Genomic DNA, 24,534 nt, shown 5'->3' on the forward strand with positions numbered 1-24,534 from the left:
AAGTGGCAGAGGCAGGCTTTGAAACCTTGTAGCCTTGCTCCAGGGTCCTTTCTCTTACTATACCATGTTATTTGTTACATTGATGCTCTAGAACAGTTTGTAGGAATTCATACCTTACAACATTGTGTTAATGTATGAACAAGTACTCTCCATTTAGGGAGGTGTTCTTTAATGTGTTTCAGCTGAGTGCTATAATTGTCTCCATACACTTCTTGCACATCTTTGGTTAGATTTAGTCATAGGTACCTATTTTTTGTTCTTATAAATGGTATATTCATTTAAACTCCATGTACTGTTTGTGTTTGCTTGTATTTAGAAATATAATTGGTTTTTGTTTTATTTATATGTATATATATTGATCAATATATATGTTGATCTTGTAGCCTGTTACCTGTTGAACTCTCACTATAATTTGTCTGTGAATTCCCTTCAGGCAGTATCATGTGCAATTCCTTCCGTTTCAGATTCTTATTCCTCACCTCCCCCCGCCCCCAACCCCCTTTTTTTGGTCTTATTGTTCTGGCTAGGACCTCCATATAATATTGAAGTACTGAAAGTGGAGTTCTTGTCTGGGGATACCCCCCCCTTTTTTTTTTTTAAAGGAAATGCTTTTATATTTATACTGCTAGATTTTTTCTCTTAGGTTTTTGACAAAACCCTATGTCAGTACAAGGAAAATCTCTTCTTGCTTTCCAAGGGCTTTTAAACTGTGAACGGGTATTGAGCTTTATCAGATGCTTTCTGAGTTGATCATGCTGTTTGCCTTCTCGGTTAAATGTGGCAGATTTCTAAATTTTTCTAATATTGAGCCACCTTTTATTTGCTGAGGTAAACCTAACTTAGTCATGATTGATTTTACCTTTTTATTTTTAAAAATAAACACTGACTTATTTAGGATTTTGACAACTAAGTTCATATGTAAGATTGTTCTGTGATTCTCCTTTATTTGTACTGTCCTTAACTGGTTTTAGTATTAAGGTTATACAAGCCACATGGGATAAGTTAGGCAATAATCTTTTTTTCCTATTCTCTGGAAGTTTGTATATTATTAGAGTGATCTGTAGTAAAAGTCACCTGTAAAAGCCATCTGGTCTTGTGGGAAGGTTTTAAATTACGGATTTAATGTCTTTAATAATTATGGTACTAGTCAAGATTTCTTTTCACTCTTGAGTTACTTAATGTGTTGGTCTAAAGTATATAATATTCTCTGTATTGTTTAATCTCTGCAACATCTGTAGTTGTAGTCCCTTATTGGTTCTGATAATTTTTATGAGGTCTCTTTTTTCTTAATCCTGTCAGAAGATTATCATGTTTTATTCATCTAGTCTTTAAAAACCAACTTTTAGCTTTGTTTATTGTATGGTAGTTTTCTATTTACTTGATTTCTACTTTTATCTTTATTATCTCCCTTCTGTTAGATTATTCTATTTTTTCCTAGGTTCATAAGTTGAAAGCTTAATTCATTCACTTTCCATCTTTTCTAATGTAGTGTTTTTTAAGATTAATTTCCCTCCAGAACAGTTTTCATTTCTAGACTTTTGATATATTGTGTTTTTGTTTATGTTCGGTTTTTAAATTATTTTAAATTTATGACTTTTTTGACCCCTGAGTTATCAGAAGTGTGTTTTAAATTTGATGTATATAGAGATTATTTTCCCATAATTTTAAATTTTTACTTCTAATTTAAATTGTATGGTGGTCAGAGAACATGGTGTCTATTACACTTATCCTTTGAAAGTACATAGTATATTTTTATAAATGTTTCATATGGGTGAGAAGAATGAGTATTCTTTACCTGCCCTGGGCAGTATTCTATGTTATGTCCATTAAATCAACTTTGTTAGCGGTATTTTGCTCGGTCCTCATATATCTATAGTGATTTTTTTGTTTGCTTGAAGTGTCAGTAATTGAAAGAGTATGTTAATCTCCCATGATCATGGTGGATTTTTCTATTTCTACCTGTATTCTGTTAGTTTTTACTCTGTAAAAAGTAAGGCAATGGTGTTAGATATTTGGAAGTTTAATTTGTTCTGTCTTCTTGGTCAGTTGCATCCTCCACCTTCAAGTAGTCATCCTTTCTTCCCCGAGTAATCCTTTTTGTATGAGTCTGCTTTAATACAGCTGCTCATATGGAAATTGGGGGATATTAGTGTTTTATTTTATTACTATCTTATTAGTATTTTATTTTATTTTATTAGTATTTTCCTTTTTTTCCTCCCATTCTTTTACTTTCAACCATTTTGTGTGTTTTTTATGTCTCTTATCTTCAGCATTTAGGTAGAATTTTTAAAAGTACAAATCAATAATCTCTGTCACTTAACTGATTAATTAATTCAGTGTCTTTTGTATTGTGATTTTTGAGCTATTCATACTTGTCTCCCATACCCCCATTCTTTCTAGTTCTGTTTTGAATTGACTGAATTTTTCAGGTGATTTTTTAAAAATTCTATTTTTCCCTACAGTTTTGAAATAATATACTTATTTCTGTTTTTTAGTGGTTACTCTTGAAATGTAATATGCACATATCTGGTAGAAGTTTTTTTTGGTGAACTCTGTTGTTTATAACTTTCGCTTATTTTTGTTTATGAATGCCTTTGTTTTAATCTTATTCTTGAAATATAATTTTGAGTACATATTTCTAGGTTGATTGTTACTTTCTTTCAGCACTTTGAAGATGTCCTTATGTATTCTGGTTTATATTTTTGATGTATTGGGAAGTTTGTGGTGTATCTAATTCTCATTTGCTGTTCACCTTGCAAAATGAAGAGTCTTTATATGTTAGATCTTTAAGGTTTGTTTCTGGTTATTTACCCAGACTGTGGCTATTCACCATATGTTATTTCTCTATTCTATATATAAAATAAATGTTTTTTAATCTAGTGAAGCATTTTTGTGGGATATTTACTTTTTTTGGTCTTCTTTGTTTTTTAGGTACCATAACTTTTGTTTTTAATTATCATTATTTTTTCTCTGTAGTTGCCTTTCCCCACCTTCCTGGTTCTGCTCCTTCATGGCCTAGTCTTGTGGACACCAGCAAGCAATGGGACTATTACTCAAGAAGAGAGAAAGACCGAGACAGAGACAGAGACAGAGACCGAGAACGAGATCGTGATCGAGACAGAGAAAGAGAACGCACCAGAGAGAGAGAGAGGGAGCGTGATCATAGTCCCACGCCGAGTGTTTTCAACAGGTATGTTTAGCGTGCAGTAATTTGTACACCTGTATTTTATATGCACTTTAGAATTAATATTCAGTGCCAGGATGGAAGATCCACTACAATTGGGAAAGGATTGCTTGAAGAGTAGTTAGGATAGCCATTTTAAAAGCATCAAGGCTGTTTATTCATAAGGACTTCCCACTACCTAAAGCAGCAGTCTTCAAATTTGTTTGTTCATTTCTTCCTTAAAACAATTTTGAAAACGTCATACCCCCTCACATATTTTTATCTTAGCATCAAAAATTTTTCACCTTAAGTATAAATAGTTGGCTATATAGATATAATTTCCAGTCTGTTACAAATCTCACAATTTTAAAATAAAGTTATCATTACTCTATGAAATATATCCATTGGATTAAGAATACTATAGTGATTTGCTGAACATCATTATCCATTTTTAAAAAATATATAAACAAGCTCTGTAACCCTTGGAAATTCTGCCTTTCTTTTTGTGCTTGAATTCTTACTTCTGAGCCACATCCCCCAAATAATTTTATTCTAATGCAAAATATTTTTTTTCTTGAAAAAGTTTTTTTAATTGATCCATCCTATCAATCTTCCCTGCAACATACCTATGTAAGTTAAAATGTATTAAAAAATTAATGACCATAAGATTAAGTATTTAAAATTTTTTTGATTTTTAGTTATTTATTTTTATATATAAATATAATACAAATTCTGAAAAATAATTTAACATAACTACATTCTTTAATGTGATGGAAGAGCTTCTTCCCATCCCTAAATAATATTTGTATCCATGAATGAATGTCACTACTGTTAGGGGAAAAAAAGGCTTTGCCATTAATTATATTTCTTTCTTTCTTTCTTTTTTTAATATATAGATGTAAGCATTGAGAAACCTTGTTCACATAAAATATGTAAATAAGAATTGATGGAATTTTGTTGCGGTTCTGTCACTAAGTTATTTGAGCACTTTAAGATTTAGTGATATGTCAAAATTACACAACTAACCTGTCATCAAAAGTTATTTTTAAGAATCTATTAGCTCATGGCTCAGTTTTCTTAAAAGCAGATAATTGGAAACCACCTGATTGTTACTTGGTGAAATTGTTTTCTACGACTGCTACAATAAAAGTACCATAAACTGGTTAGCCTAGAACAACAGAAATTTACTCTCACAGGTCTGGAGGCTAGAGGTCTGATATCAAGGTGGCAGCAGGTTTAGTTCCTTTTTGTAGGCTTTGAGAGAATTTGTTCCCCGCCTCTCTTGTAACTTCTGGTGGTTGTTAGCAATCCTTGGTATCCCTTGGTTTGTAGATGATGCTTCACTCCAGTCTGTGTCTGTCTTCACACAGCATTCTCCTCTCTGTGTCTGTGTACAAATTTCCCTATTTTTATAAGGATAACAGTCTTTGGATTAGGGTGCAGCCAAATCCAGTCTGACCTCATCTTGCCTTGATGATTACATCTGCAAAGACCCTGTTTCCAAAGTCTTTAGTTTTCTCAGTTTCTTGGAAGAACACCAAAAGGGCTTTACCAAGACTTATCAGGAGACTACCAATTATACTTAATACTCTTTATTTTAGAGGCACCCTGTTCAACTTAATATGCTTAGAAAGGGTTAGGAAAATGGAAATATATCTTTTCCAAGATGTCTGTAAAAATGAAACACCTTTATGTGTATTTGATATTTATTTTCATGCAAACCTGGAGCTGCAAATTTCCCCCATTCCATTTATGGAAAATAGCTACCAAATAACTTAATTGGTAAAAGACAGCTCCTATTGTCAAGCCAGCCAGCCACATCACACCCAATTTCTATGGGAAAAAAGTCTGACTTCATTTTTCTGTTCAGTTAAATGAGTTAATCCATATTTCCTATCTAAGTCTAAGATAAAATAGTCACAGAATTCGAAATAAGGTGCTGCCTCCCCAGCACTTTGTTTTGCTTTCCTTCAGAAGGAATTTTTGGTTTTGTTTTTTTACTAGTTCAGGGGAAATTCTTATGACTCCACACTACTCTACACGATATCTGACGTTAGAACATCCCAGGACACAGGCCAAAATATTCCATTTCTTACTTCATACTTTGTAGCAGACAGATGTATAAGAGAGAAAGGCCTAAAGCCCTATAGAAGCTTTATGGTTCTTTGAATAAAATAGGTCTTACTGACACTAATATTTTAAATTAGATCTTCTTGATGCCATGAAGGTTTTTATACCCTGAGCCAATAATGTACTATAGTAAAATTGGTGAAAAGAATGCCTTTCTTTTGTAAAAGGCCAGGAACGTGATGGAGGAGAGGTTAGCCAGAGAAGTGGCATATGTGTTACCTGCAGGTGTATCATTAGGCAGTTCATGTTCAGGAAAGAATAAATATGGAAGTTGGGGACCTAGAAGTTGATTCCCTAAAACTTTCTGTGCCATTGGAAAGAATTCATTTATTGCTAGCATAAAGAATAAAGTCAAAATTCTTTTTATGATCCGTAAGTCACAAATTCAGTGCACCTTTCTATATTTTAACCCTGGTTCTCTCCCAAGGCAATATACTGCATGCTCTAGCTACACTGAACTACTTGCTCTTCTGGAAAGCCTCATAGTTTAGCACTTCCCTTCTTCATGTTATTCCTGTCCTCTCTGCCTCACAAACTTTTACTGATTCTTCAAGGTTCAGCTCATATTTGTCTTCTGTGAGCAACTCTGAACCTGAAAGAAAGAATTAATTATACCTTCACATGCTCCCTAAGCATTTTGTGTATTTTCTTTAAAGCATATCTTTCTCTTTCAGGGTGTTGACTATCATTTTTCATCTCTGTATCCTCAGCACTTTGTACAGTAATGCCTGGAACATAATGAATGTGTCAGTGAATAAAATGACTTAACGTGTATCAGGGAGGAGGGTGAATACAATAGAGAAAAAACAATCTTGAAAACTGTCGGTGAAACTGTGTTAGCCAGATAGGTTTTGAAATGGATAAAAATCAACCTTTATATCAAAGCGTTAATTTGGGCATCTTTCTAATTAACATATCCATTTAGGTACCTTCACAATGTAGAATGAAATAAGTTAAAGATAACTTTCTTTTGTTATCAGCTATTTTTATGGATAAGATAAATGTAAGGTACACAGTTTTCTGATTTTGCTGGATGAGATGAAGTAATATATCAGTTCAAGATGTGAGCATATGCTTGATTCAGACAGCATTTGTTTTGTTAGATGTGATCATGTAATCATATACTTCTTAATCCAGAAAGGTCCTTAGGGGTTATCCAGTCTAAATTTTGATTTGTCAGATGAGGAAATGGAAGCATAGAGAAATTAAAGCAACACTAGAGCCATACTGTCTACTGGAAATATGGTTGAGATATTACTTAAAATCCTTTCTAGTCTTGAAATTAGGTAGTTTAAAAATTCTCTTATTTTTCATTTGTTTTTATTACTCTTTCTGTACTTGATTTTTTTTTTTTTCTTTCGGGGGTGGTGGGGAACCAGATTCATTCTTTCATTCATGTAACTGACATTTTTTTTTTAACATCTTTATTGGAGTACAATTGCTTTACAATGGTGTGTTAGTTTCTGCTGTATAACAAAGTGAATCAGCTATACATATACATATATCCCCATATCTCTTCCCTCTTGCGTCTCCCTCCCACCCTCCCTATCCCACCGCTCTAGGTGGACACAAAGCACTGAGCTGATCTCCCTGTGCTATGTGGCTGCTTCCCACTAGGTAGCTATTTTACATTTGGTAGTGTGTATGTGTCCGTGCCACTCTCTCACGTAACTGACAATTTTGAGTCCCTGTTATGTACCAGGCACAGTTGTGTGCTGAGGATACAGAATTACTCATACACTGTCGTTATAGATTTAACCATATAATATTGTCACGATATCTAGGACTGGTTAGAAGTTTAAAACTTTATGTAAAAAAAAGTACAAGAAGAAACTCCATAGGATTTATTAATCTTTTTCCTTCCTGTAGCTCCTAATAATATGACTTACACACTGTAGGCACCTGGTAACATTTTATTGACTAAATAAGTAAAGGTATGGTACATACATGCATGTTTGTGTGTATGTGTGTGTGTTGAAGTGTATGTTTCGAGTTTATGTGGTGGGACATGTGCTGTTAATAACTTCAGTCACATAAGTGCATGAATTCTGTTAAGTTCAAGGGCATTACTTTCTGGGAAGTTGAGTTGTTTCTAATGTAGTTAAAATTAATATATTTGAGATAGTATTGTTATCTCTAGAATGTACGTGTTCACAAGGTAAGGAGCTTAATGCAGAACTTCATAGGAAAGAAGTCTGAAATGAATTGCTTTGCTAGAGCTCGTAACTTTTCTTTGCATAAATAATAGTGTTTATAAAATTCTTTGTCCATTTCAAACACACTCATGCACAAATGCTACTTAATTTTTATTGAAGCTAAAAGTGTTAATCGTTAAACCATATTTGATTTTCATGTTGCTAGCTGTAGGGCATCAGGAGTAATGTTTACTTAAATCTGACTAAAAGTTCAGGGCCAGAGAGGGAAAAAAAGGTGGAAGAATTTTGTGTTGTTCTGAATTATCCCAGGAATAAAGTGTTCTCTGGAAAATCCAAATGAAGTATAAGTAAAGGCCTTTTTTTTTTTCTCAAGACTGAGATTTCAGCAATATGGCATGTAGTATGTGTTGTTACAAATTACAGAGTCATTGTTTTGAAAATTACAGACCAGTTTCAACATCTGTTTTTTAGGCCGCTTAATTGTGGGCCAGAGAGAAGGCTGGTCATTCTAGGGTGTTTGAAATGAGCTCTAATGGTTTCCAGGCTCAGAGAAACCTTTGTGCTGCAGCTGCTTATCAGAGAAGGGGTCTTTATATTTTGTGTACGAGACCAAATCTTCCACCATCTGTAGGAAGGGTCCCATCAGATGGCTGCCTTCAGAATCTTAAAGGCCTCAGAGCTAACAAGAATTGGTGTGAGGGTGAGAGGGAAAAAACAGGGTTACAAAGGATGAATTATGAGATAATTGACCTTAGTTATTTTTAGGTAAATCCAGTTGGAATCATTACAAAGAACCTCATTTTTAAAGAGGATAATATTAATGCTAATATTCGTTTGTCATGGTAGGTGTGAGTTTATTCTCCTTTAGAAACTTTATTAGAAACAGTCACCTTTACAGAAAGCGTTCTGCTTCTGAAAATTTTAACATTACATTTAATGAAGATGGTGAGCCTGCCTGTTAGTGGCCATTTGAGGGCCTGCTCTTGTTCCAAACACTTTATAAATGTTATTGCCAGTTCTACAACAATCCTGAAGAAGACTGTTGCCAGTTCTACAGATGAGAAAACTGAGTGTTCACAGAGGTTAAGTAACTTACCCTGGGTCATACACTTAGGAAATAACAGTCAGGACGTGTTCCTGGGCCTGCTCTGCACGGACTCTCCCTGCTACTCCACACTGCCTGTCATGGTGCATTGCCTTTCTGATGACACGCTTCCACCTTCCCAGTACCAAGTACACATTTATGATTAGAAAAAAAATCGTGTTTGTGTATGTATATATGCGTCCGTGTGTGTGTGTGTGTATCATCCATATATATACGCATATATGAATACTCTTTAAAATAACATTAAAAATGTATCACAGGCAATAATAACTTGGTCAGCAATATGACTTGGCTTTAGGTGTCGCACTCCTGAATTATCACTTTCGCTAAGAGACCACAGTTAGGCTTTGTTTTTATATGGCTTATACTTTCACCTGATTCTGTCTCCTGTTATTCTCTCTCAGATTCCTTAACATCTTGAGGCTATGTACAAATTCTAATTTAATAATTTGTATAAAACATATATTTCTAGAAACCAAAGCTCTTTAGTACACACTGTTCTAAAAGATATTTTTATTCATTCTAAGAGAGTTTACTGACATTAGGATGTAGAAAATGTTGACTTCTATGCTGAACAAAAAGAAAAAATATACTTGAAGGATTGAGAGAAAAACAGAAGTATGTCTCCATTTTCACGAAAGGACATGGAGAGACAGGTCTAAGGAGGTAAAGATGACTACCATCAGTCCCAGTTTCACTAGTCCATTCTCTCCAAAATCAGAAAATGGAGGCAGAGCTTAATACGGATTTGAAGTTGTTCCCGTGGTCCCCTCCCTCCAGCTTCCTCCTCCTCACTCCACCCCCCAACCCTCCTCCCTCACCACACAGATAGCGTTAAGTTATTGGGATGTCAGAATTCAAGTGTGTCCATAGGCAATTTCCTGCCTGCATTTTGTGTGGATATTGTGGAAATTGCTTTTTTTTTTTCAATCTCTTGTATAATACTTTATTATCAGCGCCACTTTTCGAACAGGATTTGCTCACTTCGTGTTTCTTTGTCACATTTTGGTGATTCTCACAATATTTCAAACCAGCAAAACGTTGACTTGCTGAAGACTCAGGTGATGGTTAGCATGTTTTAGCAATAAAGTATTCTTAATTAAGGCATGTACATTGATTTTTTAGACATAATGCTATTGTACACTTAACGGACTACAGTATAGTGTAAACAACTTTTATATGCATTGCGAAATCCAAATTTCGTGGACTTGCTTTATTGTGATATTTATTTTATTGGTCTGAAACTGAACCTACGGTTCATATCACTGAGGTATGCCTGTATTCATAAATCTGCACATCTACTAAGAATGCCAATATATGGCGGTTTACAGTTGCCTGCTTTCTAATTTGCACTGGAAAGTGGAAGTTGCTTTGATGTCACTCTGTTCTTAATGTTTATACCACTTCATTAGATGAATATATACTTTATGTGATTCAAAAACTTAAGAACCTTTATCTGCTTGGACTATGTCGTCATAAGCCAAATATTTTTAATATATTTTTAGAATCTTAACTGTGTGCCTAAGATTTTATAAATATCATTAAGAATTTTGGTTGGAAATCTGAGATATACAAACATGCTTTTAAGTCTAAAAAGTAAAATGAAGCCGCTGATTAAAATTTAAATCAGTTACAGCTCCCAAATTTTGAAGAAAAACAGCATTTATATAAAATTTCTACCCTATAACAACTGTGAAAGCACAGAACTTGGCCCTTTAACATAATGTGTAATCATTATATATTTTGTATTCTTGTATTAGATCTAGTGCTAATTTGGGAGCAGCATTGTTTTCCTCTCAGTTCAACAAATATATACTTTGCAGCTATTCTGTGTAAGATGCTAACATTAGGACTTCTGGTTTGGACTCAGGTCACGTCTTTTGTAGCTTGAAGTCATTCAGAATCAATAATCCGGTTGTCAAGAAAACTTGTTTCTATTCTGATTTCAGTGATGAAGAACGATACAGATACAGGGAGTATGCAGAAAGAGGCTATGAGCGCCACAGAGCAAGTCGGGAGAAAGAAGAACGACACAGAGAAAGACGACACAGAGAGAAAGAGGAAACCAGACACAAGTCCTCTCGAAGGTTTGCTCTTTAATAGTGAATCATTTTGAAGCCAAGAGAAATTGATTTGATTTCAGGAAGTAAAAGCAAACATTTCTAAGTAACCACTAGAGCATTATATGTGTTCCTAATTGGAAGACTATAGTTGGTTCCTTATAGGTTTCAACAAAGATATTGAGATCTAACCAGATTATAATGCCCATAAGCCAAAATTAGCATGGAATAAAAAATATGAGAATTAGACTTACTACATTATCTTGGATGCGGGGGGGGGGGGATTTGTCATATGAATCAGTTTTTAGTAGTAATTGTTATTAAACAAACTGATGTTCAGTTTAATCAAAGAAAATTCAGGGCCTTGTAGTCCCCCCCACCAAAAAAAAAAAACAGCATTAAATTTTAATGCCTATTGTTTGCCTAAAATCAACTCTAGGAAGTATTTCCTATTCTGATCTAGTGCTTCAGTTTCTAATTTGTAATTAGTCTTTTAGAATGAAGTATATGGGCCCTAGTGGCCCTCTTGGCATAGTGGGCGGTGCGTCGGTCTCATAATCTAATGTATATGGTCCTTAGGGTTCTAGGAAAATATTAATGAAGGTGAGCATTAAATGTAAATATAATCTCAGCATAAAGGTCACATAAAAAATGATTACTCCCCAAAATGTGTTTGAGAAAAAGAAAGTATTAGATTATTTAAAACCCACTGTTATACCGAGAATTTACCTAAAGTAGGTTGATCCGTCACTACTTAAACATTTTTAAGAATACACCTTTCTTTTTTCTTTAGTAATAGTAGACGTCGCCATGAAAGTGAAGAAGGAGACAGTCATAGGAGACACAAGCACAAAAAATCTAAAAGAAGCAAAGAAGGAAAAGAAGCTGGCAGCGAGCCTGCCCCTGAACAGGAGAGCACCGAAGCTACACCTGCAGAATAGGCATGGTTATGGCCTTTTGTGTACAGTACTGCCAGAAATAGATACTATAAATCTTATTTTTCTGGATAATGTTTAAGAAATTTGCCTTTAATCTTGTTCTTTTAGTATGAAAAGTTAACTTTTTTCTTCTAAAATAAAAGAGTGAATTTTTCATGTTAAGTTAAAAAATCTTTTTGTCTTGTAATATTTAAAAAATAGACAGTAATGACTTTGTATTGAAGAAAGTAATGTGAATGAGTCACGCAGCAGGGAATTTAAAGAGCTATGTTTAGCTGTGTACATAATATCTGATTGATTGATAAAGGTCAAGGTTCCCACTTGGCCAGTTTCCTTGAGTTAGTTAATCAAATACCAGTCTCTTAAGAAGTTGCACTGCAAAATGCATCAAAAGGCACCTCTGAGTCTTGAGATTAAAACTAGTCTTTTATCACTGCTGTGGCACTGTTGCTTTGCATATTAAAGAACTCATACAGTTTTGATACTGCAACTTTTTTTGGTGTGTGTGTGGTATGCGGGCCTCTCACTGTTGTGGCCTCTCCCGTTGCGGAGCACAGGCTCCGGACGCGCAGGCTCAGCGGCCATGGCTCACGGGCCCAGCTGCTCCGCGGCATGTGGGATCTTCCTGGACCGGGGCACGAACCCGTGTCCCCTGCCTCGGCAGGCGGACTCTCAACCACTGCGCCACCAGGGAAGCCTGATACTACAACTTTTTGATTGATAGCAGGTTTTCAGTGTTCTAAATTTGGGTTCATGGTGAAACTAAAGGGGAACTTTTCTATCCAAAGTAATAAAATCTAATGGCATTTGGGTGACCTCTGAAATAACTTGCCCTAAATGTAGTTTCTGGCAGGCACGTGGACAAAATACTCGTCACTGTGACAAAAATTTGAATTGCCTCAAAGCCATCTTTTATGAGCTAGGTCAAGCGGGTTTGACCTTTCTTGATGGTTCTTCCAAGGCTCATTGGTTGAGCAGCACGTAGAGTTTGTATAGTTACTAGCTATACTGTGAATAAAAATAAATAAGCTTTAGATTAGTCATTTCCCATTACATTTAAGAAAGTACAAGTTTATATAATTCTGTGAACATTTTTAGGGATAGCCCTTAGAAGGTATTTGTCAGTGATGGTAGCAACATCGTTTTGAAAGAATGAATTACTAGGAACTTTTAAATAGTGATAATAGAAATGAACTTAGTATCACATACTAAGAGACAGCTATATAATTTTTGAAAAATATTTATTTCTCATTTGATGAACATTTTTCAGCAATGCACTTTTAAAATCCTCTGTCTGGAAATTGTTTTTAAAATGCCCATAATGTACCCTTTGCAGACCTCAGCATATACCAGATTTTAATTTAACTGTATGATTTGAATTCAGTGGGGGCATACAAACCATGTCAGCTGTTTAAGAGCTTTTTATTGAATAGAAAAATATAAACTTAAAGTTCTAGAGTAATGAGAAATGCTCCACACTGAATAAAAACTATTAATAATGTTTCTATTTTGAGAATTATATTTTCTGAGGTGTAATTGGCTTTTCAGTAGATCCTACTTTTCCTGACATTTTTACATTGTAGCCTTCAAATACAAAAATCGATAAGATAAATACATTGTTTCAACTTAGCTTATTTGTGATTTCCTGTTTTTCTATGACCCATCATTGATTCTATAAAAAAGTGCCGGGCCAAGAAGCAATGGTGAGAGTAATTTTTCCTTTAAGTTCTTTTAGCATCCTTGCCAAGCAAGCATGTATCATTCCTGATGTACTTCTGCCATTGACAGCAAGAAGAATATCACCACATCTAAAAAAAATAAAGGTACATGATTAACATTTTGAGCCACAGCTGAAGTTAATGCAAGTTTTTTTTGGTGGTCCTAGTTTTTGCTCCATCTGTCAGTTTTAATTATGTTATCAGTACTTCTAATTAAGGTTCTCCCTCACTTAAATTCTTCCAATTCTATTGTTCAGCTTGTTTTAGAAAGAATGCTAAAAGTATAGGAAGTTGCTGTATGGGACCAAGAGTAACATCGTTTTGGATTTCTTAGAAATGGAACGCTGCATAAATGTTTTAAATTTCTTACCAATAAAAAAAGATATAATAGGTGCCTTATTTCACATGGGGCCAGGCTTTTTGCATGTATAAAACACAACCTTTGGATATAAGTTTTTTGTTAAGTAGTCATTATTATTACCTGATTCTTCCATCGTTGTATGCTGGTGTTCCTTCAACAATGGATTTAATAAAAAAAGGTTTGTTCCCATTGTATTCTTCATAACCTCCTACAATGCAGAAGCCCAGACTTCCAGCTGTGTTTCTTCGCAGTATAACATCTTTACAGTTGTACAGGTACCTGAAATAGAACGAAATCAATGTAAATGCGCAGTTAATTCGAAACCATAGTAATTACTGTGATTCATCTCCCATTCCCTTTATTGGCATTATTTTTTTTAGGCTTAATAGCACTGGATGGGTCTCATTCAAAATTCTGTCACAGCCCAGTTACCTTTCTGCTTTTAGCTGGTTTTTTTTTTTTTTTTTTCCGGTATGCAGGCCTCTCACTTTTGTGGCCTCTCCCGTTGCGGAGCACAGGCTCCGGACGCGCAGCCTCAGCGGCCATGGCTCACGGGCCCAGCCGCTCCGCGGCATGTGGGATCTTCCCGGACCGGGGCACGAACCCGTGTCCCCTACATCGGCAGGCGGACTCTCAACCACTGCGCCACCAGGGAAGCCCTAGCTGGCTTTTTCTAATTTTTCTAAAAATTTTTCTAATTTCTAATTTTTCTCTTTTCTAAAGCTAACCACCCTTTTAAAAGTGACACCATCTATTATGTTCTGTTTATATGTCTACTGGGAAAGAATCATTTCTGGCTTAAAGATTTAATTTCTCAACTTATATTAAAGTTATGCCTAAATCTTCACTGATGAACCACATTCAAGCATACTTACAGTTATATTTTTATTTCCTTATGGATGTAAATAATTTTTAATGAAGGAAAAATTCTTTGAATGGTTAATATCTCAGTGGAAAAAATTTAAATGTAACCCCAATTAATTCATTGGCTGAAGTTCTGACTTTTGAAAGATACCAGTTTGTACATAGTTTTACATGTTTGATAGGTTATATAGAAGCATGCAGGCAACGTACTATACTGAATGGAGATTGAGGTGCATTTAAAGATTGTAAGAATGATTCATACTGAAGGAGAAAAACCTGGCAGTAAACTGAATAGCAAGTTATAACAGGAATGGGAGAAAGACCACAGGTCTTTTGTAAATGGGTAGAACCCTCAGCTAAAATAGAAAATTTGATTGAGGAAGCTGTTCCTTTTATTATTCAGTGGCAGTTGGATCAGTGTTAACATAGGTGCAGGCTAAGTACAAAACTGTGTTACAGTTATGACAGAGGTATGTCAGGAGCTGGATTTGACTCCAAAATCCCCCAAGTCCAGGAACTGGTTTGAAAGAGAATTAGCATTTTCAGTGTTGGTAAAAGTCAAGATTTGGTGATTTTGTTTATAAACTGTACCTTGAAATACTAATTTTTTTGAAAAACCAATAAAAAGTCTCTTGAGAAATGTTCTGGTGATGAAGCTGGTCATTACATTTGTTACTGACCTTGCTAATCAATGTAACATGACTTTTTCATGGCATTTCAACTCCCATTTGAAGTAAAACAAGCTTTGGGTTTGTCTGGTGGGTAACTTTAAAATGTAGTGCTAAAATGCAACTCAGTTTTGTTTTGTATCTGTTGTCATACGTATATATCATTTACAATAATTTCTTTTGCTGAAATTATTGCTGAAAAATATGAATTCATTAAATGAAACAACCATATTTTTATTATAAAATATTCATTTGCTGTATTTCACAGTAATACTTGATGTTAGTAAATTCATCCTGTAGGAGTTGTGGTGTGTTTGATACCACATTTACACAGTGGCTCACTGACTGCTCATGTTCAAAGCAGGTAATTGTTCCCCAGACACTAGAGCATTGTGTTCCCACCTATGCCCAGTGTTTGGAGGAGAGCTGGTGGGCGCTTCTTACCCACGGTTATGATTAAATATGTCTTAACGTTCTTTAAAACATATAAATGGGTACATGGAGCAATACTCGAAACTTAAGTATTTCTCACCCTTTTGACCATTGGGTTTTTTCATTAATTATCACTTTGGACCTTGACTCTTAATATTTTATTCCATGTGGACAAGCTATAAAAATAATCATCTAAAATTTTTATGTTACCAGTACAAAAATTTCAACATAACATTAATGAGTCATTCTCATTTTCTTACAAGCATATGGTGACATTTTCCAGAGGACATGTGGTAAGTGATCTGGCAGGACACTGAATGCAGAAGTAGATATGAGAGTCCAGTTATCTTCTATTAAGCCAAACATTAAAGAGGTTTGCAAAAATCATTACACTGCCACTCTTGTAATTTTTAAAAATACTGCTTCTTATAAAAGATGTTATTTATGTTAATATATAATGGATTATTTTAAATGATTTAATAAAATTATTCAGATTAATTCATAAGGTAATCTATTAGTAGGTATAACCTATATAAGCAAAAGCTCTTGGGGATCATCAATACTCTAAATAAGTGTAGGGGTCTTGAAAAAAAACTTTGGGAATTGCTGCTGTAGACATGTTTATCAAACTTGATGTTCCACTGGTATCTCAACCTCAGCATGTCCAAAACAACTAGTATCTCCTCATTCTTCCTTACTGTGTAAAATAATTACATGAGTGGCCCAAGTCATCACCCTTCCCTGGTAACATCCGTGCCACTTATTGTATAATTTTGTGGTGCCCCCCTCCGATTCTGGATTCAGCCATAAGGTCATCAGTGGGACGTTGGCCAGAGCCAGCCAAACCTAGACACAGGAGCATGGCCAACCAAGATTAGCAGAGCCACCTAAACGACCCAGAAAGGACTGCAAATGCATGAGGGAGCCAGCCAAGATCAATCACGCCTGGCCTGGATCAGCTGAAGCTGATCTGTGTCTGATGTTCCCTGTGGAATGGGCATTCTGCACATCAGAGGGGCCGCTCACTGTGGGCCCAGGGTTCTGCAGGCTTGGCCTGCACGCTCCAGATGTGGGCAGCCTCACTTCCATCTTCCCTCTTCGACTTTCACTTTCTGCTACTGAGGTTTTGTGGCTAGTTTGTTACATAGCATGATTGTGAAAAGTAACTGATATTCTTAACTCTCCTAGTTTGGTTATGTCCTCCAGCTAGATGAAACATACCACCATTCACTCCAGTGTATTTTCCAGGTTCCCAAAGCACCCTGTGCCTACGTAATATTTTAATTATAACTTCTTTAATTCATAATTTTTAATAATTTACTATGACATGTTGTTGCTTACTGTATTATGAAGGCCATGAGGGCTATTCCTAGAACCTACTCTATTGATTATTTCATTCAACAAATGCCTGCTAAGCAGAGCCATTTAAAGACCTACAGAGACACTAGGTATTCCTGTGGAGGCTCTACCCACTATTACAACAAACACATTAGAAGTGCATTCGCATCCCATCATAAATATAGGTGAGTTTGGGACAATTATAAAAGACTAATTTCGCTCCTTAAATGACTTCGCCAGGAGCTACTCATTTGATTCTGGATTGACTGCGACTTATTAGCAAACATCACACAGGGAAGGTAATGGTGGGAGGTGGGGAGGAGAATGGCAAGAAATTTAAGGCCTAAGAGGCTAAGCAATGAAGAAAAATACATACTGTGCTGCTGGGTGCATGACACATCCACTGAATGACAGAAATCTGAGGCATTTACACTCCTGCAGAATTTGTTTATGGTAAAGAGAGAAACGGTAAGACTCAAATTATAAAAGCTAAATATAGGCTTCACATCCTCCGAAAGGATGCTCACCAAACACCGCATAGTGGTTAAGATCCCAACCAGGCAGCCTGGTTCAAATCCCAGTTCTGCATATTAACTAGCATGTTACCTTGGGCAAGTTACTTAACCGCTCTGTGCTTCAGTCTCCTATCTTTAAAGTGGGGGTAATATTAGTACCTAGATCAGAGGACTGAGGTGAGCTTTAAAATGAGTGAAAAATGCAAAGAACATGTAAAGCTCTTAGCAGAGTGCCTGGCACACAGAAAAGGTTCTATCAGTATGAGCTACTGTTGCAGTTGTTATTTCTATTCCGGGTTTGGATGTACTTGACAGTGTCCCTGTCCTATAGTTAAAATGTAAAAGTTTTTGACTTAAAGAAAAAAACAACCCATGATATTTGCCTCCCTGCTCTTCAATACAGACAATCCTCATCAAAATGCTTTATGAAGTTCAGGGAAGTGAAAGGTTAAATACTTAGGCAAGAGAAGAAATGAGTTAATGTGTATCACTATCATACTAGTCCGGACGAGAGCATGTTTTCAAAGACTTCCAGATGTGGAGTGTGGGCCCTGAGAGCCAACGGTGAATAAAGGAGAAGGTCTTCAGTGTTTTCTGAATCCCCTCCAAGTGAATTGCATCTGATCATTTCTATAGCTTAGAGCCCACGTCTGGAGCTACTGCCCAGGGGTGTACAAAAGGCATCCCTGATAAGGGTGAGACATATTTGCATTGTCCTTAATAACCTACTTTTACTCTCTGCTACTGTTTATTATATCTGACACCCACTGGGGTTCAGCATACTAATGGTACCCTCTTCATATACATTCATTTTACGTGTTGGACTGCACTTGAGGACATGATCACAATGTCCTAGAAAAGAGATTGTTTCTAGACCTGCTGACATATCACTTTTCTTCACTGGTAGGGAATATTAGGTAAGTGGCTGGATCATACTTTAGGGCAAATAGTTTTCCCTCAAAATCTGTTAAGCAAAAGGGGAAAAGGTTTGACTGGGTAAATGTATAACTTGGAGGGAAATGTCTTCTTTGTGAATTAAAAAAAAAAAACTTATTTGCAGCCTAAATCTCTAGTGGTTCCGGCAGGCAAGTAACTCTTGCTAAGGCCTGAAACTCTTAGGACATCACTAATGCCAAATGACTAGAGACATTTATGCCCATGGTATTGCATCAGTGAGGGAGAACCTGGCACCTTTGGGGCTCTATGCAGTCAAGATCAGAAATGCCAACCTGCAAGATGGCCCTGGTTCCTTCCTTTTATTATAAACCTCCAGCAAACAGCCACTCCAGGAAAAATTTAGCTCAAAGGTTAAAAAATGAACCAGAGACACATATAAAAGAAAAGGCGGAGAGTAACAGTAAAAACAGTAACAGACAAAAACCACTCACCAGAAAAATGCTGCCACAGAAATGAAATGCTGCTAGAGAAAAGGAAATTTATAACCAACCCTATTCCTGTGAATTTAAAATACTTCTGAAACAATGGCTCTGTAAAAGAGATCAAGGCAGAGATATAAGATTTCAAGGGGAGATATAAGACAAGAGGAGAAGAAATGGGCCGAGAAGAAAGACGTAGAAGGGAAAAATAACACAGAAATGAAAGTGAGTACAAAGGCAAAGATGTACTACTGAAAACACAGTAAGGGTTATGAAGGACAGATCAAAACAAGCAAAGAAAGCAGAATGAAAGTAAATAGAATTGAAAAGGATTCAAGAGAAAATGAAAGATATAAAACAAAAAGAGGTAACATACATATCTGGACTCCCTGAAAAGAAGACGCCAAATAACATTTATCTTGAACGTTAGGTAGAAAGACCAAGCCACATAGAGAAGGAAAGAAATGAGACAGGCCTCACTTCTCCACATCACCACTCAGTGCGAGTCAGTGATGCAATGCCTACGAAATCCAAAAAGAGGTGATCAGATAGTTTTATAACCAGGTAACCTATCACAGGGTTGTACAGATACAGCATGATTTCTTTAACCAGTTCCTATTGGTAGTGGACACAACAACAGTGCAATGAACACCACTGTACCTTCCTTATGAGTTCATTTTGCAACATTGCTTATGAAAGATGAAAACAACCTAAGTGTCCACTACCAAATTAGGTCTCGACAATACTATCAGGACTGGCTGAATCAATATGGTACTTCTATACAAGAGAATACTATTGGCCATAGAAAAGAACGAGGAAGCTTGATGTGTACTGATGTGAAATGATACCCAAAGTATATTCTTAGATTAAAAAAAAATTATGGTACATCATAGTGTGTATGTTACCATTGTATGTGTGTGTGTACATATATACCTAGACTAGGGGTCAGCAAACTACAGCCCAGCCCAACACCCAATTTTATAAATAAACAGGCATGCCCATTCAACTATGTATTGACTGTCTATATGGCTGCTTTCACACCACAACAGCAGAAATGAATAGTGGCAACAGAGACAGCATGACCCTCCAAATCTGCACTCTCTGGCCCTTTTCAGAAAAAGTTTTACCAACCGCTGACATAGACACTCCCTGGAAAATTACACAAGTCATTGGTAACTGTGGCCTCTGTTGAGCGGATCTGAGGGGCCAAGGGTGGAAGACTCACTTTCACTCTCTCTCTACCCTCTGGTGCCCTCTGAATGTTCACTGTGCTTATTACTACGAGGAGAGGAGGGGATGAAGGAAACTAAGAATTGCCAGGGGGACTGCAAACCAGTGCTGTCTTTGCTGGCTTCACACTTTCTATTCTTCTAAAGGAAATGAGCAAAATCCAGATTGGACTTCTGATAAGATCAGGGAAGTGCTGTGCCCAAAGTCAAGGGCAAAGGGAGAGGGAGAGAAAGCCATTCACTTGGTTGTACGTGAAGTAAAACACATCTCACGTTTGTTCTGTCTTTACATGAATGAACGGCAAGGAACTCTGTTTTATAAGACAAGTAGCTTTCAAGCACTAAAAATTTTTTTAAATGATCCATTTTAATAGATTGAAGTTTTAGAAACTTCTTTTTCCATACGATTTTAGTTAAAGTAACATTCTCTTCTTCCACCCAGGAAGAAAATTTTTTAAAAAGTTTTTTTAAACTCAATGCTCAGTTTTTAACTTAAAATGTACTCATTTAAAAAATATTTTATCAACTAGTGAAGGCTAAAAAGGGAATCGCAGTGTGTATTTGAGGTAGGGATGTTTTTTAAAACCTCATTTAAAATTAAGAGACAGAGAGAGAGAGAGACCAACCTATCTCCACCCTCGAGAAAAATGTACTAAAACCAAACATCCTACTTTCATTCATTTAATCCTCTGCCAGCATACCATCATCAGTGACCCTAATGTTGAACATTTAAGTCATGCATTTGGAATTATTAAGGCAATCCTTTGAAGGCCAAGAGCTTACGCTCTGATGCAGGTGAGCAAACCCCAAATTATTTGTCCTTCGAATATTTGATTTCTGTATCTAGCCATTTAGCAAGGCTGCCCTCAAATCCTTTCCTGAACTTTCCGAAACATTTATCTGGCTCCCCTCTAAGGCTCTAGTTACATCTCACTGAGATGACAAACTAGTTGCTTCCTGAAGGTTTACACCAGGACTTTTCAAGAGTAGGAACAAGGGAGAGGTGATCTGAGGCCCTCAATCAGCACAGGACCCAGCATCTGGGCCAAGGCAAACTGTGCTGCTGCGTTGCTCTGGGTTTAGCTGGGGCCACCGGAGAGCTGGAGGCGTGAAGCCACAGACTGGTTTTACCTCCATGCAAGTTCCTAGGCCCGCCACTAGCCAATTGAGAAAAGCTGACCTTGCCCTGCTCCAGAGTGTGTGAAAACAGCGCCCTCTCTCTGTCGACTGAGCTTCCTGACGCACATACAACCCACACAATCGAACATGGCAGCCCTACGACCTCCTCGCCGTGAAGGCCAAACAGTGTTTCCACACCCAGGCTTTCGTCCCTGCCCAAGAATTGCTGCAGCTTCAGTTACCAAAAGGAACACAAATTCTTTCAAATAGACCCACAACCAAGCCTGGGTCTCGTTAACATGTCAGTGCCCTGAATCAGCCCAAGAGAGTGAAACAGTGGTCTAAGAACTATCATCGTTTCCTCCCACACCTCCCCAAGGATGTCACGCTGGGACTCACCGTGGTAATTCCAGCCACATGACCCAGGAGGGGGACCGGTTGCCAGGCGGGGCCGTGTCTTTGTGGTTGAAGTCCAGCGCTGCTGGGCTGCTGCCTTCTTCCTGGGGCTCACATTCTCTGACTTCCAAAGCTTTAAGTACCACCGAGGAGGATGTGCTTTTCAATAAAGCAACCGCCTCGCTCCGGCTGACCTCTGTTAGTTCAATCCCGTTCACATTCAACAGAACGTCACCTAGTGACCGGAGAAGCAGAAGCCATTCTTAGTAAGAGTGCAAACTGGAAAGGCAAAGGGGCAGGGACTGACTGGGATGCGGGTACGTGGAGAGGGCAAGGGGCACTTCCTTGGCCTCACATCAACATGCGGCTGGGTTTTCACACATCAAATCGCGAGCAGCGCGCATGTGCCAAGGCGCTGGTAAATCATGTGGGGGGGGATTCTAACGCACACCTATTGGTATTTGGCTCTTGCCTTAAAAGGGGGGAGAGGGAGGGAGGGAGGAAAGAAGGAAGGAAGGAAAGAAGAGAGAGAGGGAGGGAGGGAGGAAGGAAGGGAGATAAAATAGACACGTTCACTATTTAATCAAAGAAAACCTCCTTTTTTTTTCTTTTCTTCCCATGTTTAGCACAGAGACGGAGCATGTGGCAAAAGCGCCCAGCACCCACACGGAGCCAGGCATGTAGTAAGCACCCAATAAATAAGGGTTGAATGAATAAATAATAAGCTTCCCATGAGAGAGTCTGACAGATGAGTCTGCGGCAGTTAAGAACAATGGGCCTGGAACTGTGTTCCTAAAGAGGTGGGAAGAAGAGGTTCCATTTCTATTCAGTGCAAAGGTGCTGACAGCTACCACTGGTTAAGCCCCTACTGTGTGCGGGGCCATCCTATCATATAACCCTCTGCTCACGTTCTCTCACTAGTAAGTCACTTCGTAGTTGACCTCATCGTTCTCCACCCGGGTGCTTGGGTGAAAAAGAAAAGAGAAACTAAAGTACATACCTCCCCTACCTCCATTTCCTATCTTTTTATCTCCCTCCTGTCTTTCTGCCTCCTTTGAATATCAACTTTCTCGCACAAAATAACCATAGCAAGAGTAAAAGGACAGGAGGAGAAAGATGGGAAAGGCCTTGAGTTCATCCTGAACCCCAGAGAAGCACCGTTAGGTTGGCTGACTGAAGCCCTTCACACATGCCATCCCCCCTGTGGCCCCTTAGGCTGAGCAACTGTACTTCAAAAACTTCACATTTTATTTCTTGAATCTGAACACCCTGAAAGGGCATATCGGCTCAACCATCAGCTACCCATCCATGGGAATTGACAATACTATCAAAGATACAAATTGGACATCTCTTTCCTTCACTCTAAGGAGCCCAAGTCACATAAGATTAAAGTAGTGAAACACTTTTCATCAATGGGAAAGTACCTGGCTTGGTATTTTCACTTAATAAATATTCACTGAATCAAAATCTATCAAATTATTTCTCCTATCCAACCCATAAATGGAACGATTCATGAACAGTTTCTTCACTGGATCAATCCACCAAAGAATTACTTAGAATGAATGGAGCCAAATTATGCCGTTTAATCAAGGCAACTTGCTCATAACTGTAGCCCTTCCCTGTTAATTCTTGGCATTGTTTGCAGATACTCACTTTACCAGCAAGCAAGGTGACCCACATCAACCCACATGAACCAAGAGGGGTGAAACCCGGTCCAGGAACTACACTCAAACCAATCATGGTCAATAGGTCACAGATGCCCTGGCCAGATCACCCTCACATTCTCTCGTTAATTCTGGAAATAGTTACCTAACCCAGTAAGCCGCTAATTCCTTTTAACACTCTACTGCCCCAGTACCTTAAGTCTCTTTACTTTTTACCTGTTTTTATTCTTCCATCTCTGCTTATGACTCCTCCGGGCTCAACACTGATGACATAGATTGGCAAATTCCACTCCCTATGTGATGCTCCCCCTGCAACGGTCATGCCGAGTGATTCACTGGGGTCTTTTTGGACACTTACCACCTTCTCATGACAAGTGACCGCAGGGTGGAGGGGCTGAGGGCACAGACAGAAAAACAAATATAGCACATTTGTTCGTAAGTGGCTTTGCATTTCTTACATACAAAAAACTACCAAGATTGCATAAATATATGATGGTGGTTCTTGGTCGTACATAGAGAGAAGGAGGGAGAGAGAGGCAGAGAACTCCTCACTTGGTCCTCACTCTCAACAGAGTTACATTGTCCCAAATTCCTTAGGCTGACTCAGAGAAAATTTATATTCCAAATGGGAGAAGTAAAAAATGGGAAGAGGAATAGGTTGGAGACCACTGGAGAAATATTAAGTATACAAAGTGAACTGCACCCAAAATTTTTCAGGTGATCCATTTACTCCTGATACACTGAGTCAACATTTCGTAAAACTCTCGTCATGCATGAATATCAGGAAGTTTTTCTAGGTTAAAATGTAACCATATTTAAATTAAATAGTTCCAGTTTAATTTATGCAGGTAATCAATTACAGAAATCCTCAAAGAAAAATAATGAATTTCCTAGATATTATACTCTAAAATCTCACCAATATCTAGGTTTGCCCCAGCTGACAACTTTACTCTTACTTTAGCAGTCCTAAATAATGTGCAGTTATAGCCTTTAATTTGATTACATAAAACATAATATATACATTATGTAATACACAATGTAGACCAACTTTTCAAAAGCAAATTGTGATTTGATTCAACAACACTAGATTAAAAACATTGAAGCCACATTCAACATTATCTTGAAGCAATAAGAGTAGGTCAAGGGTACTGCTTTATCAATGAATATGTATCAATATATATTTTTCAAAAAAGTTATTCTCCTTCCTGCTTGGGCAGTGACCTAGGAGACTAGATGGGCATTTGCTCTGCAAATAAATACTTATAACACTTGATCAAACCTCAAAAAAGTCTATGGTTCAAA

At 37.3% G+C, this 24,534-nt stretch overlaps 2 protein-coding genes across 35 annotated transcripts in view; one reads left to right on the forward strand and one right to left on the reverse strand.

Annotated features, from left to right (window-relative positions):
- FIP1L1 (factor interacting with PAPOLA and CPSF1) overlaps positions 1-12,030 on the forward strand; it is a 65,140-nt gene extending 53,110 nt beyond the window's left edge. For 24 of the 30 annotated variants that reach the window (XM_022564208.3, XM_022564157.3, XM_022564235.3 and 21 more), the window contains 3 exons: positions 2,977-3,190; positions 10,504-10,641; positions 11,408-12,030. In XM_022564208.3, coding sequence (XP_022419916.1) covers positions 2,977-3,190; positions 10,504-10,641; positions 11,408-11,555 — 500 coding nt within the window. In that variant the 3' untranslated portion in view covers positions 11,556-12,030. The remainder of the gene's footprint in view (positions 1-2,976; positions 3,191-10,503; positions 10,642-11,407) is intronic. The other 6 variants (XM_089911933.1, XM_089911928.1, XM_089911930.1 and 3 more) reach the window with 2 other exon arrangements.
- Positions 9,458-24,534, reverse strand: part of LNX1 (ligand of numb-protein X 1) — a 148,282-nt gene continuing 133,205 nt past the window's right edge. For all 5 annotated transcript variants that reach the window (XM_089911915.1, XM_030760064.2, XM_089911917.1 and 2 more), the window contains 4 exons: positions 23,449-23,626; positions 21,572-21,803; positions 13,752-13,910; positions 9,458-13,360 (listed from right to left, as the gene is read on the reverse strand). In XM_089911915.1, the coding sequence (XP_089768041.1) occupies positions 13,225-13,360; positions 13,752-13,910; positions 21,572-21,803; positions 23,449-23,626 (705 nt within the window). In that variant the 3' untranslated portion in view covers positions 9,458-13,224. The remainder of the gene's footprint in view (positions 13,361-13,751; positions 13,911-21,571; positions 21,804-23,448; positions 23,627-24,534) is intronic.

The sequence above is a fragment of the Delphinapterus leucas genome, chromosome 5, assembly GCF_059928025.1.
Source record: "Delphinapterus leucas isolate spDelLeu-1000000601 "Yukka" chromosome 5, BTC_Dleu_Yukka2, whole genome shotgun sequence".
In the NCBI taxonomy this organism is placed as follows: Eukaryota; Metazoa; Chordata; class Mammalia; order Artiodactyla; family Monodontidae; genus Delphinapterus; species Delphinapterus leucas.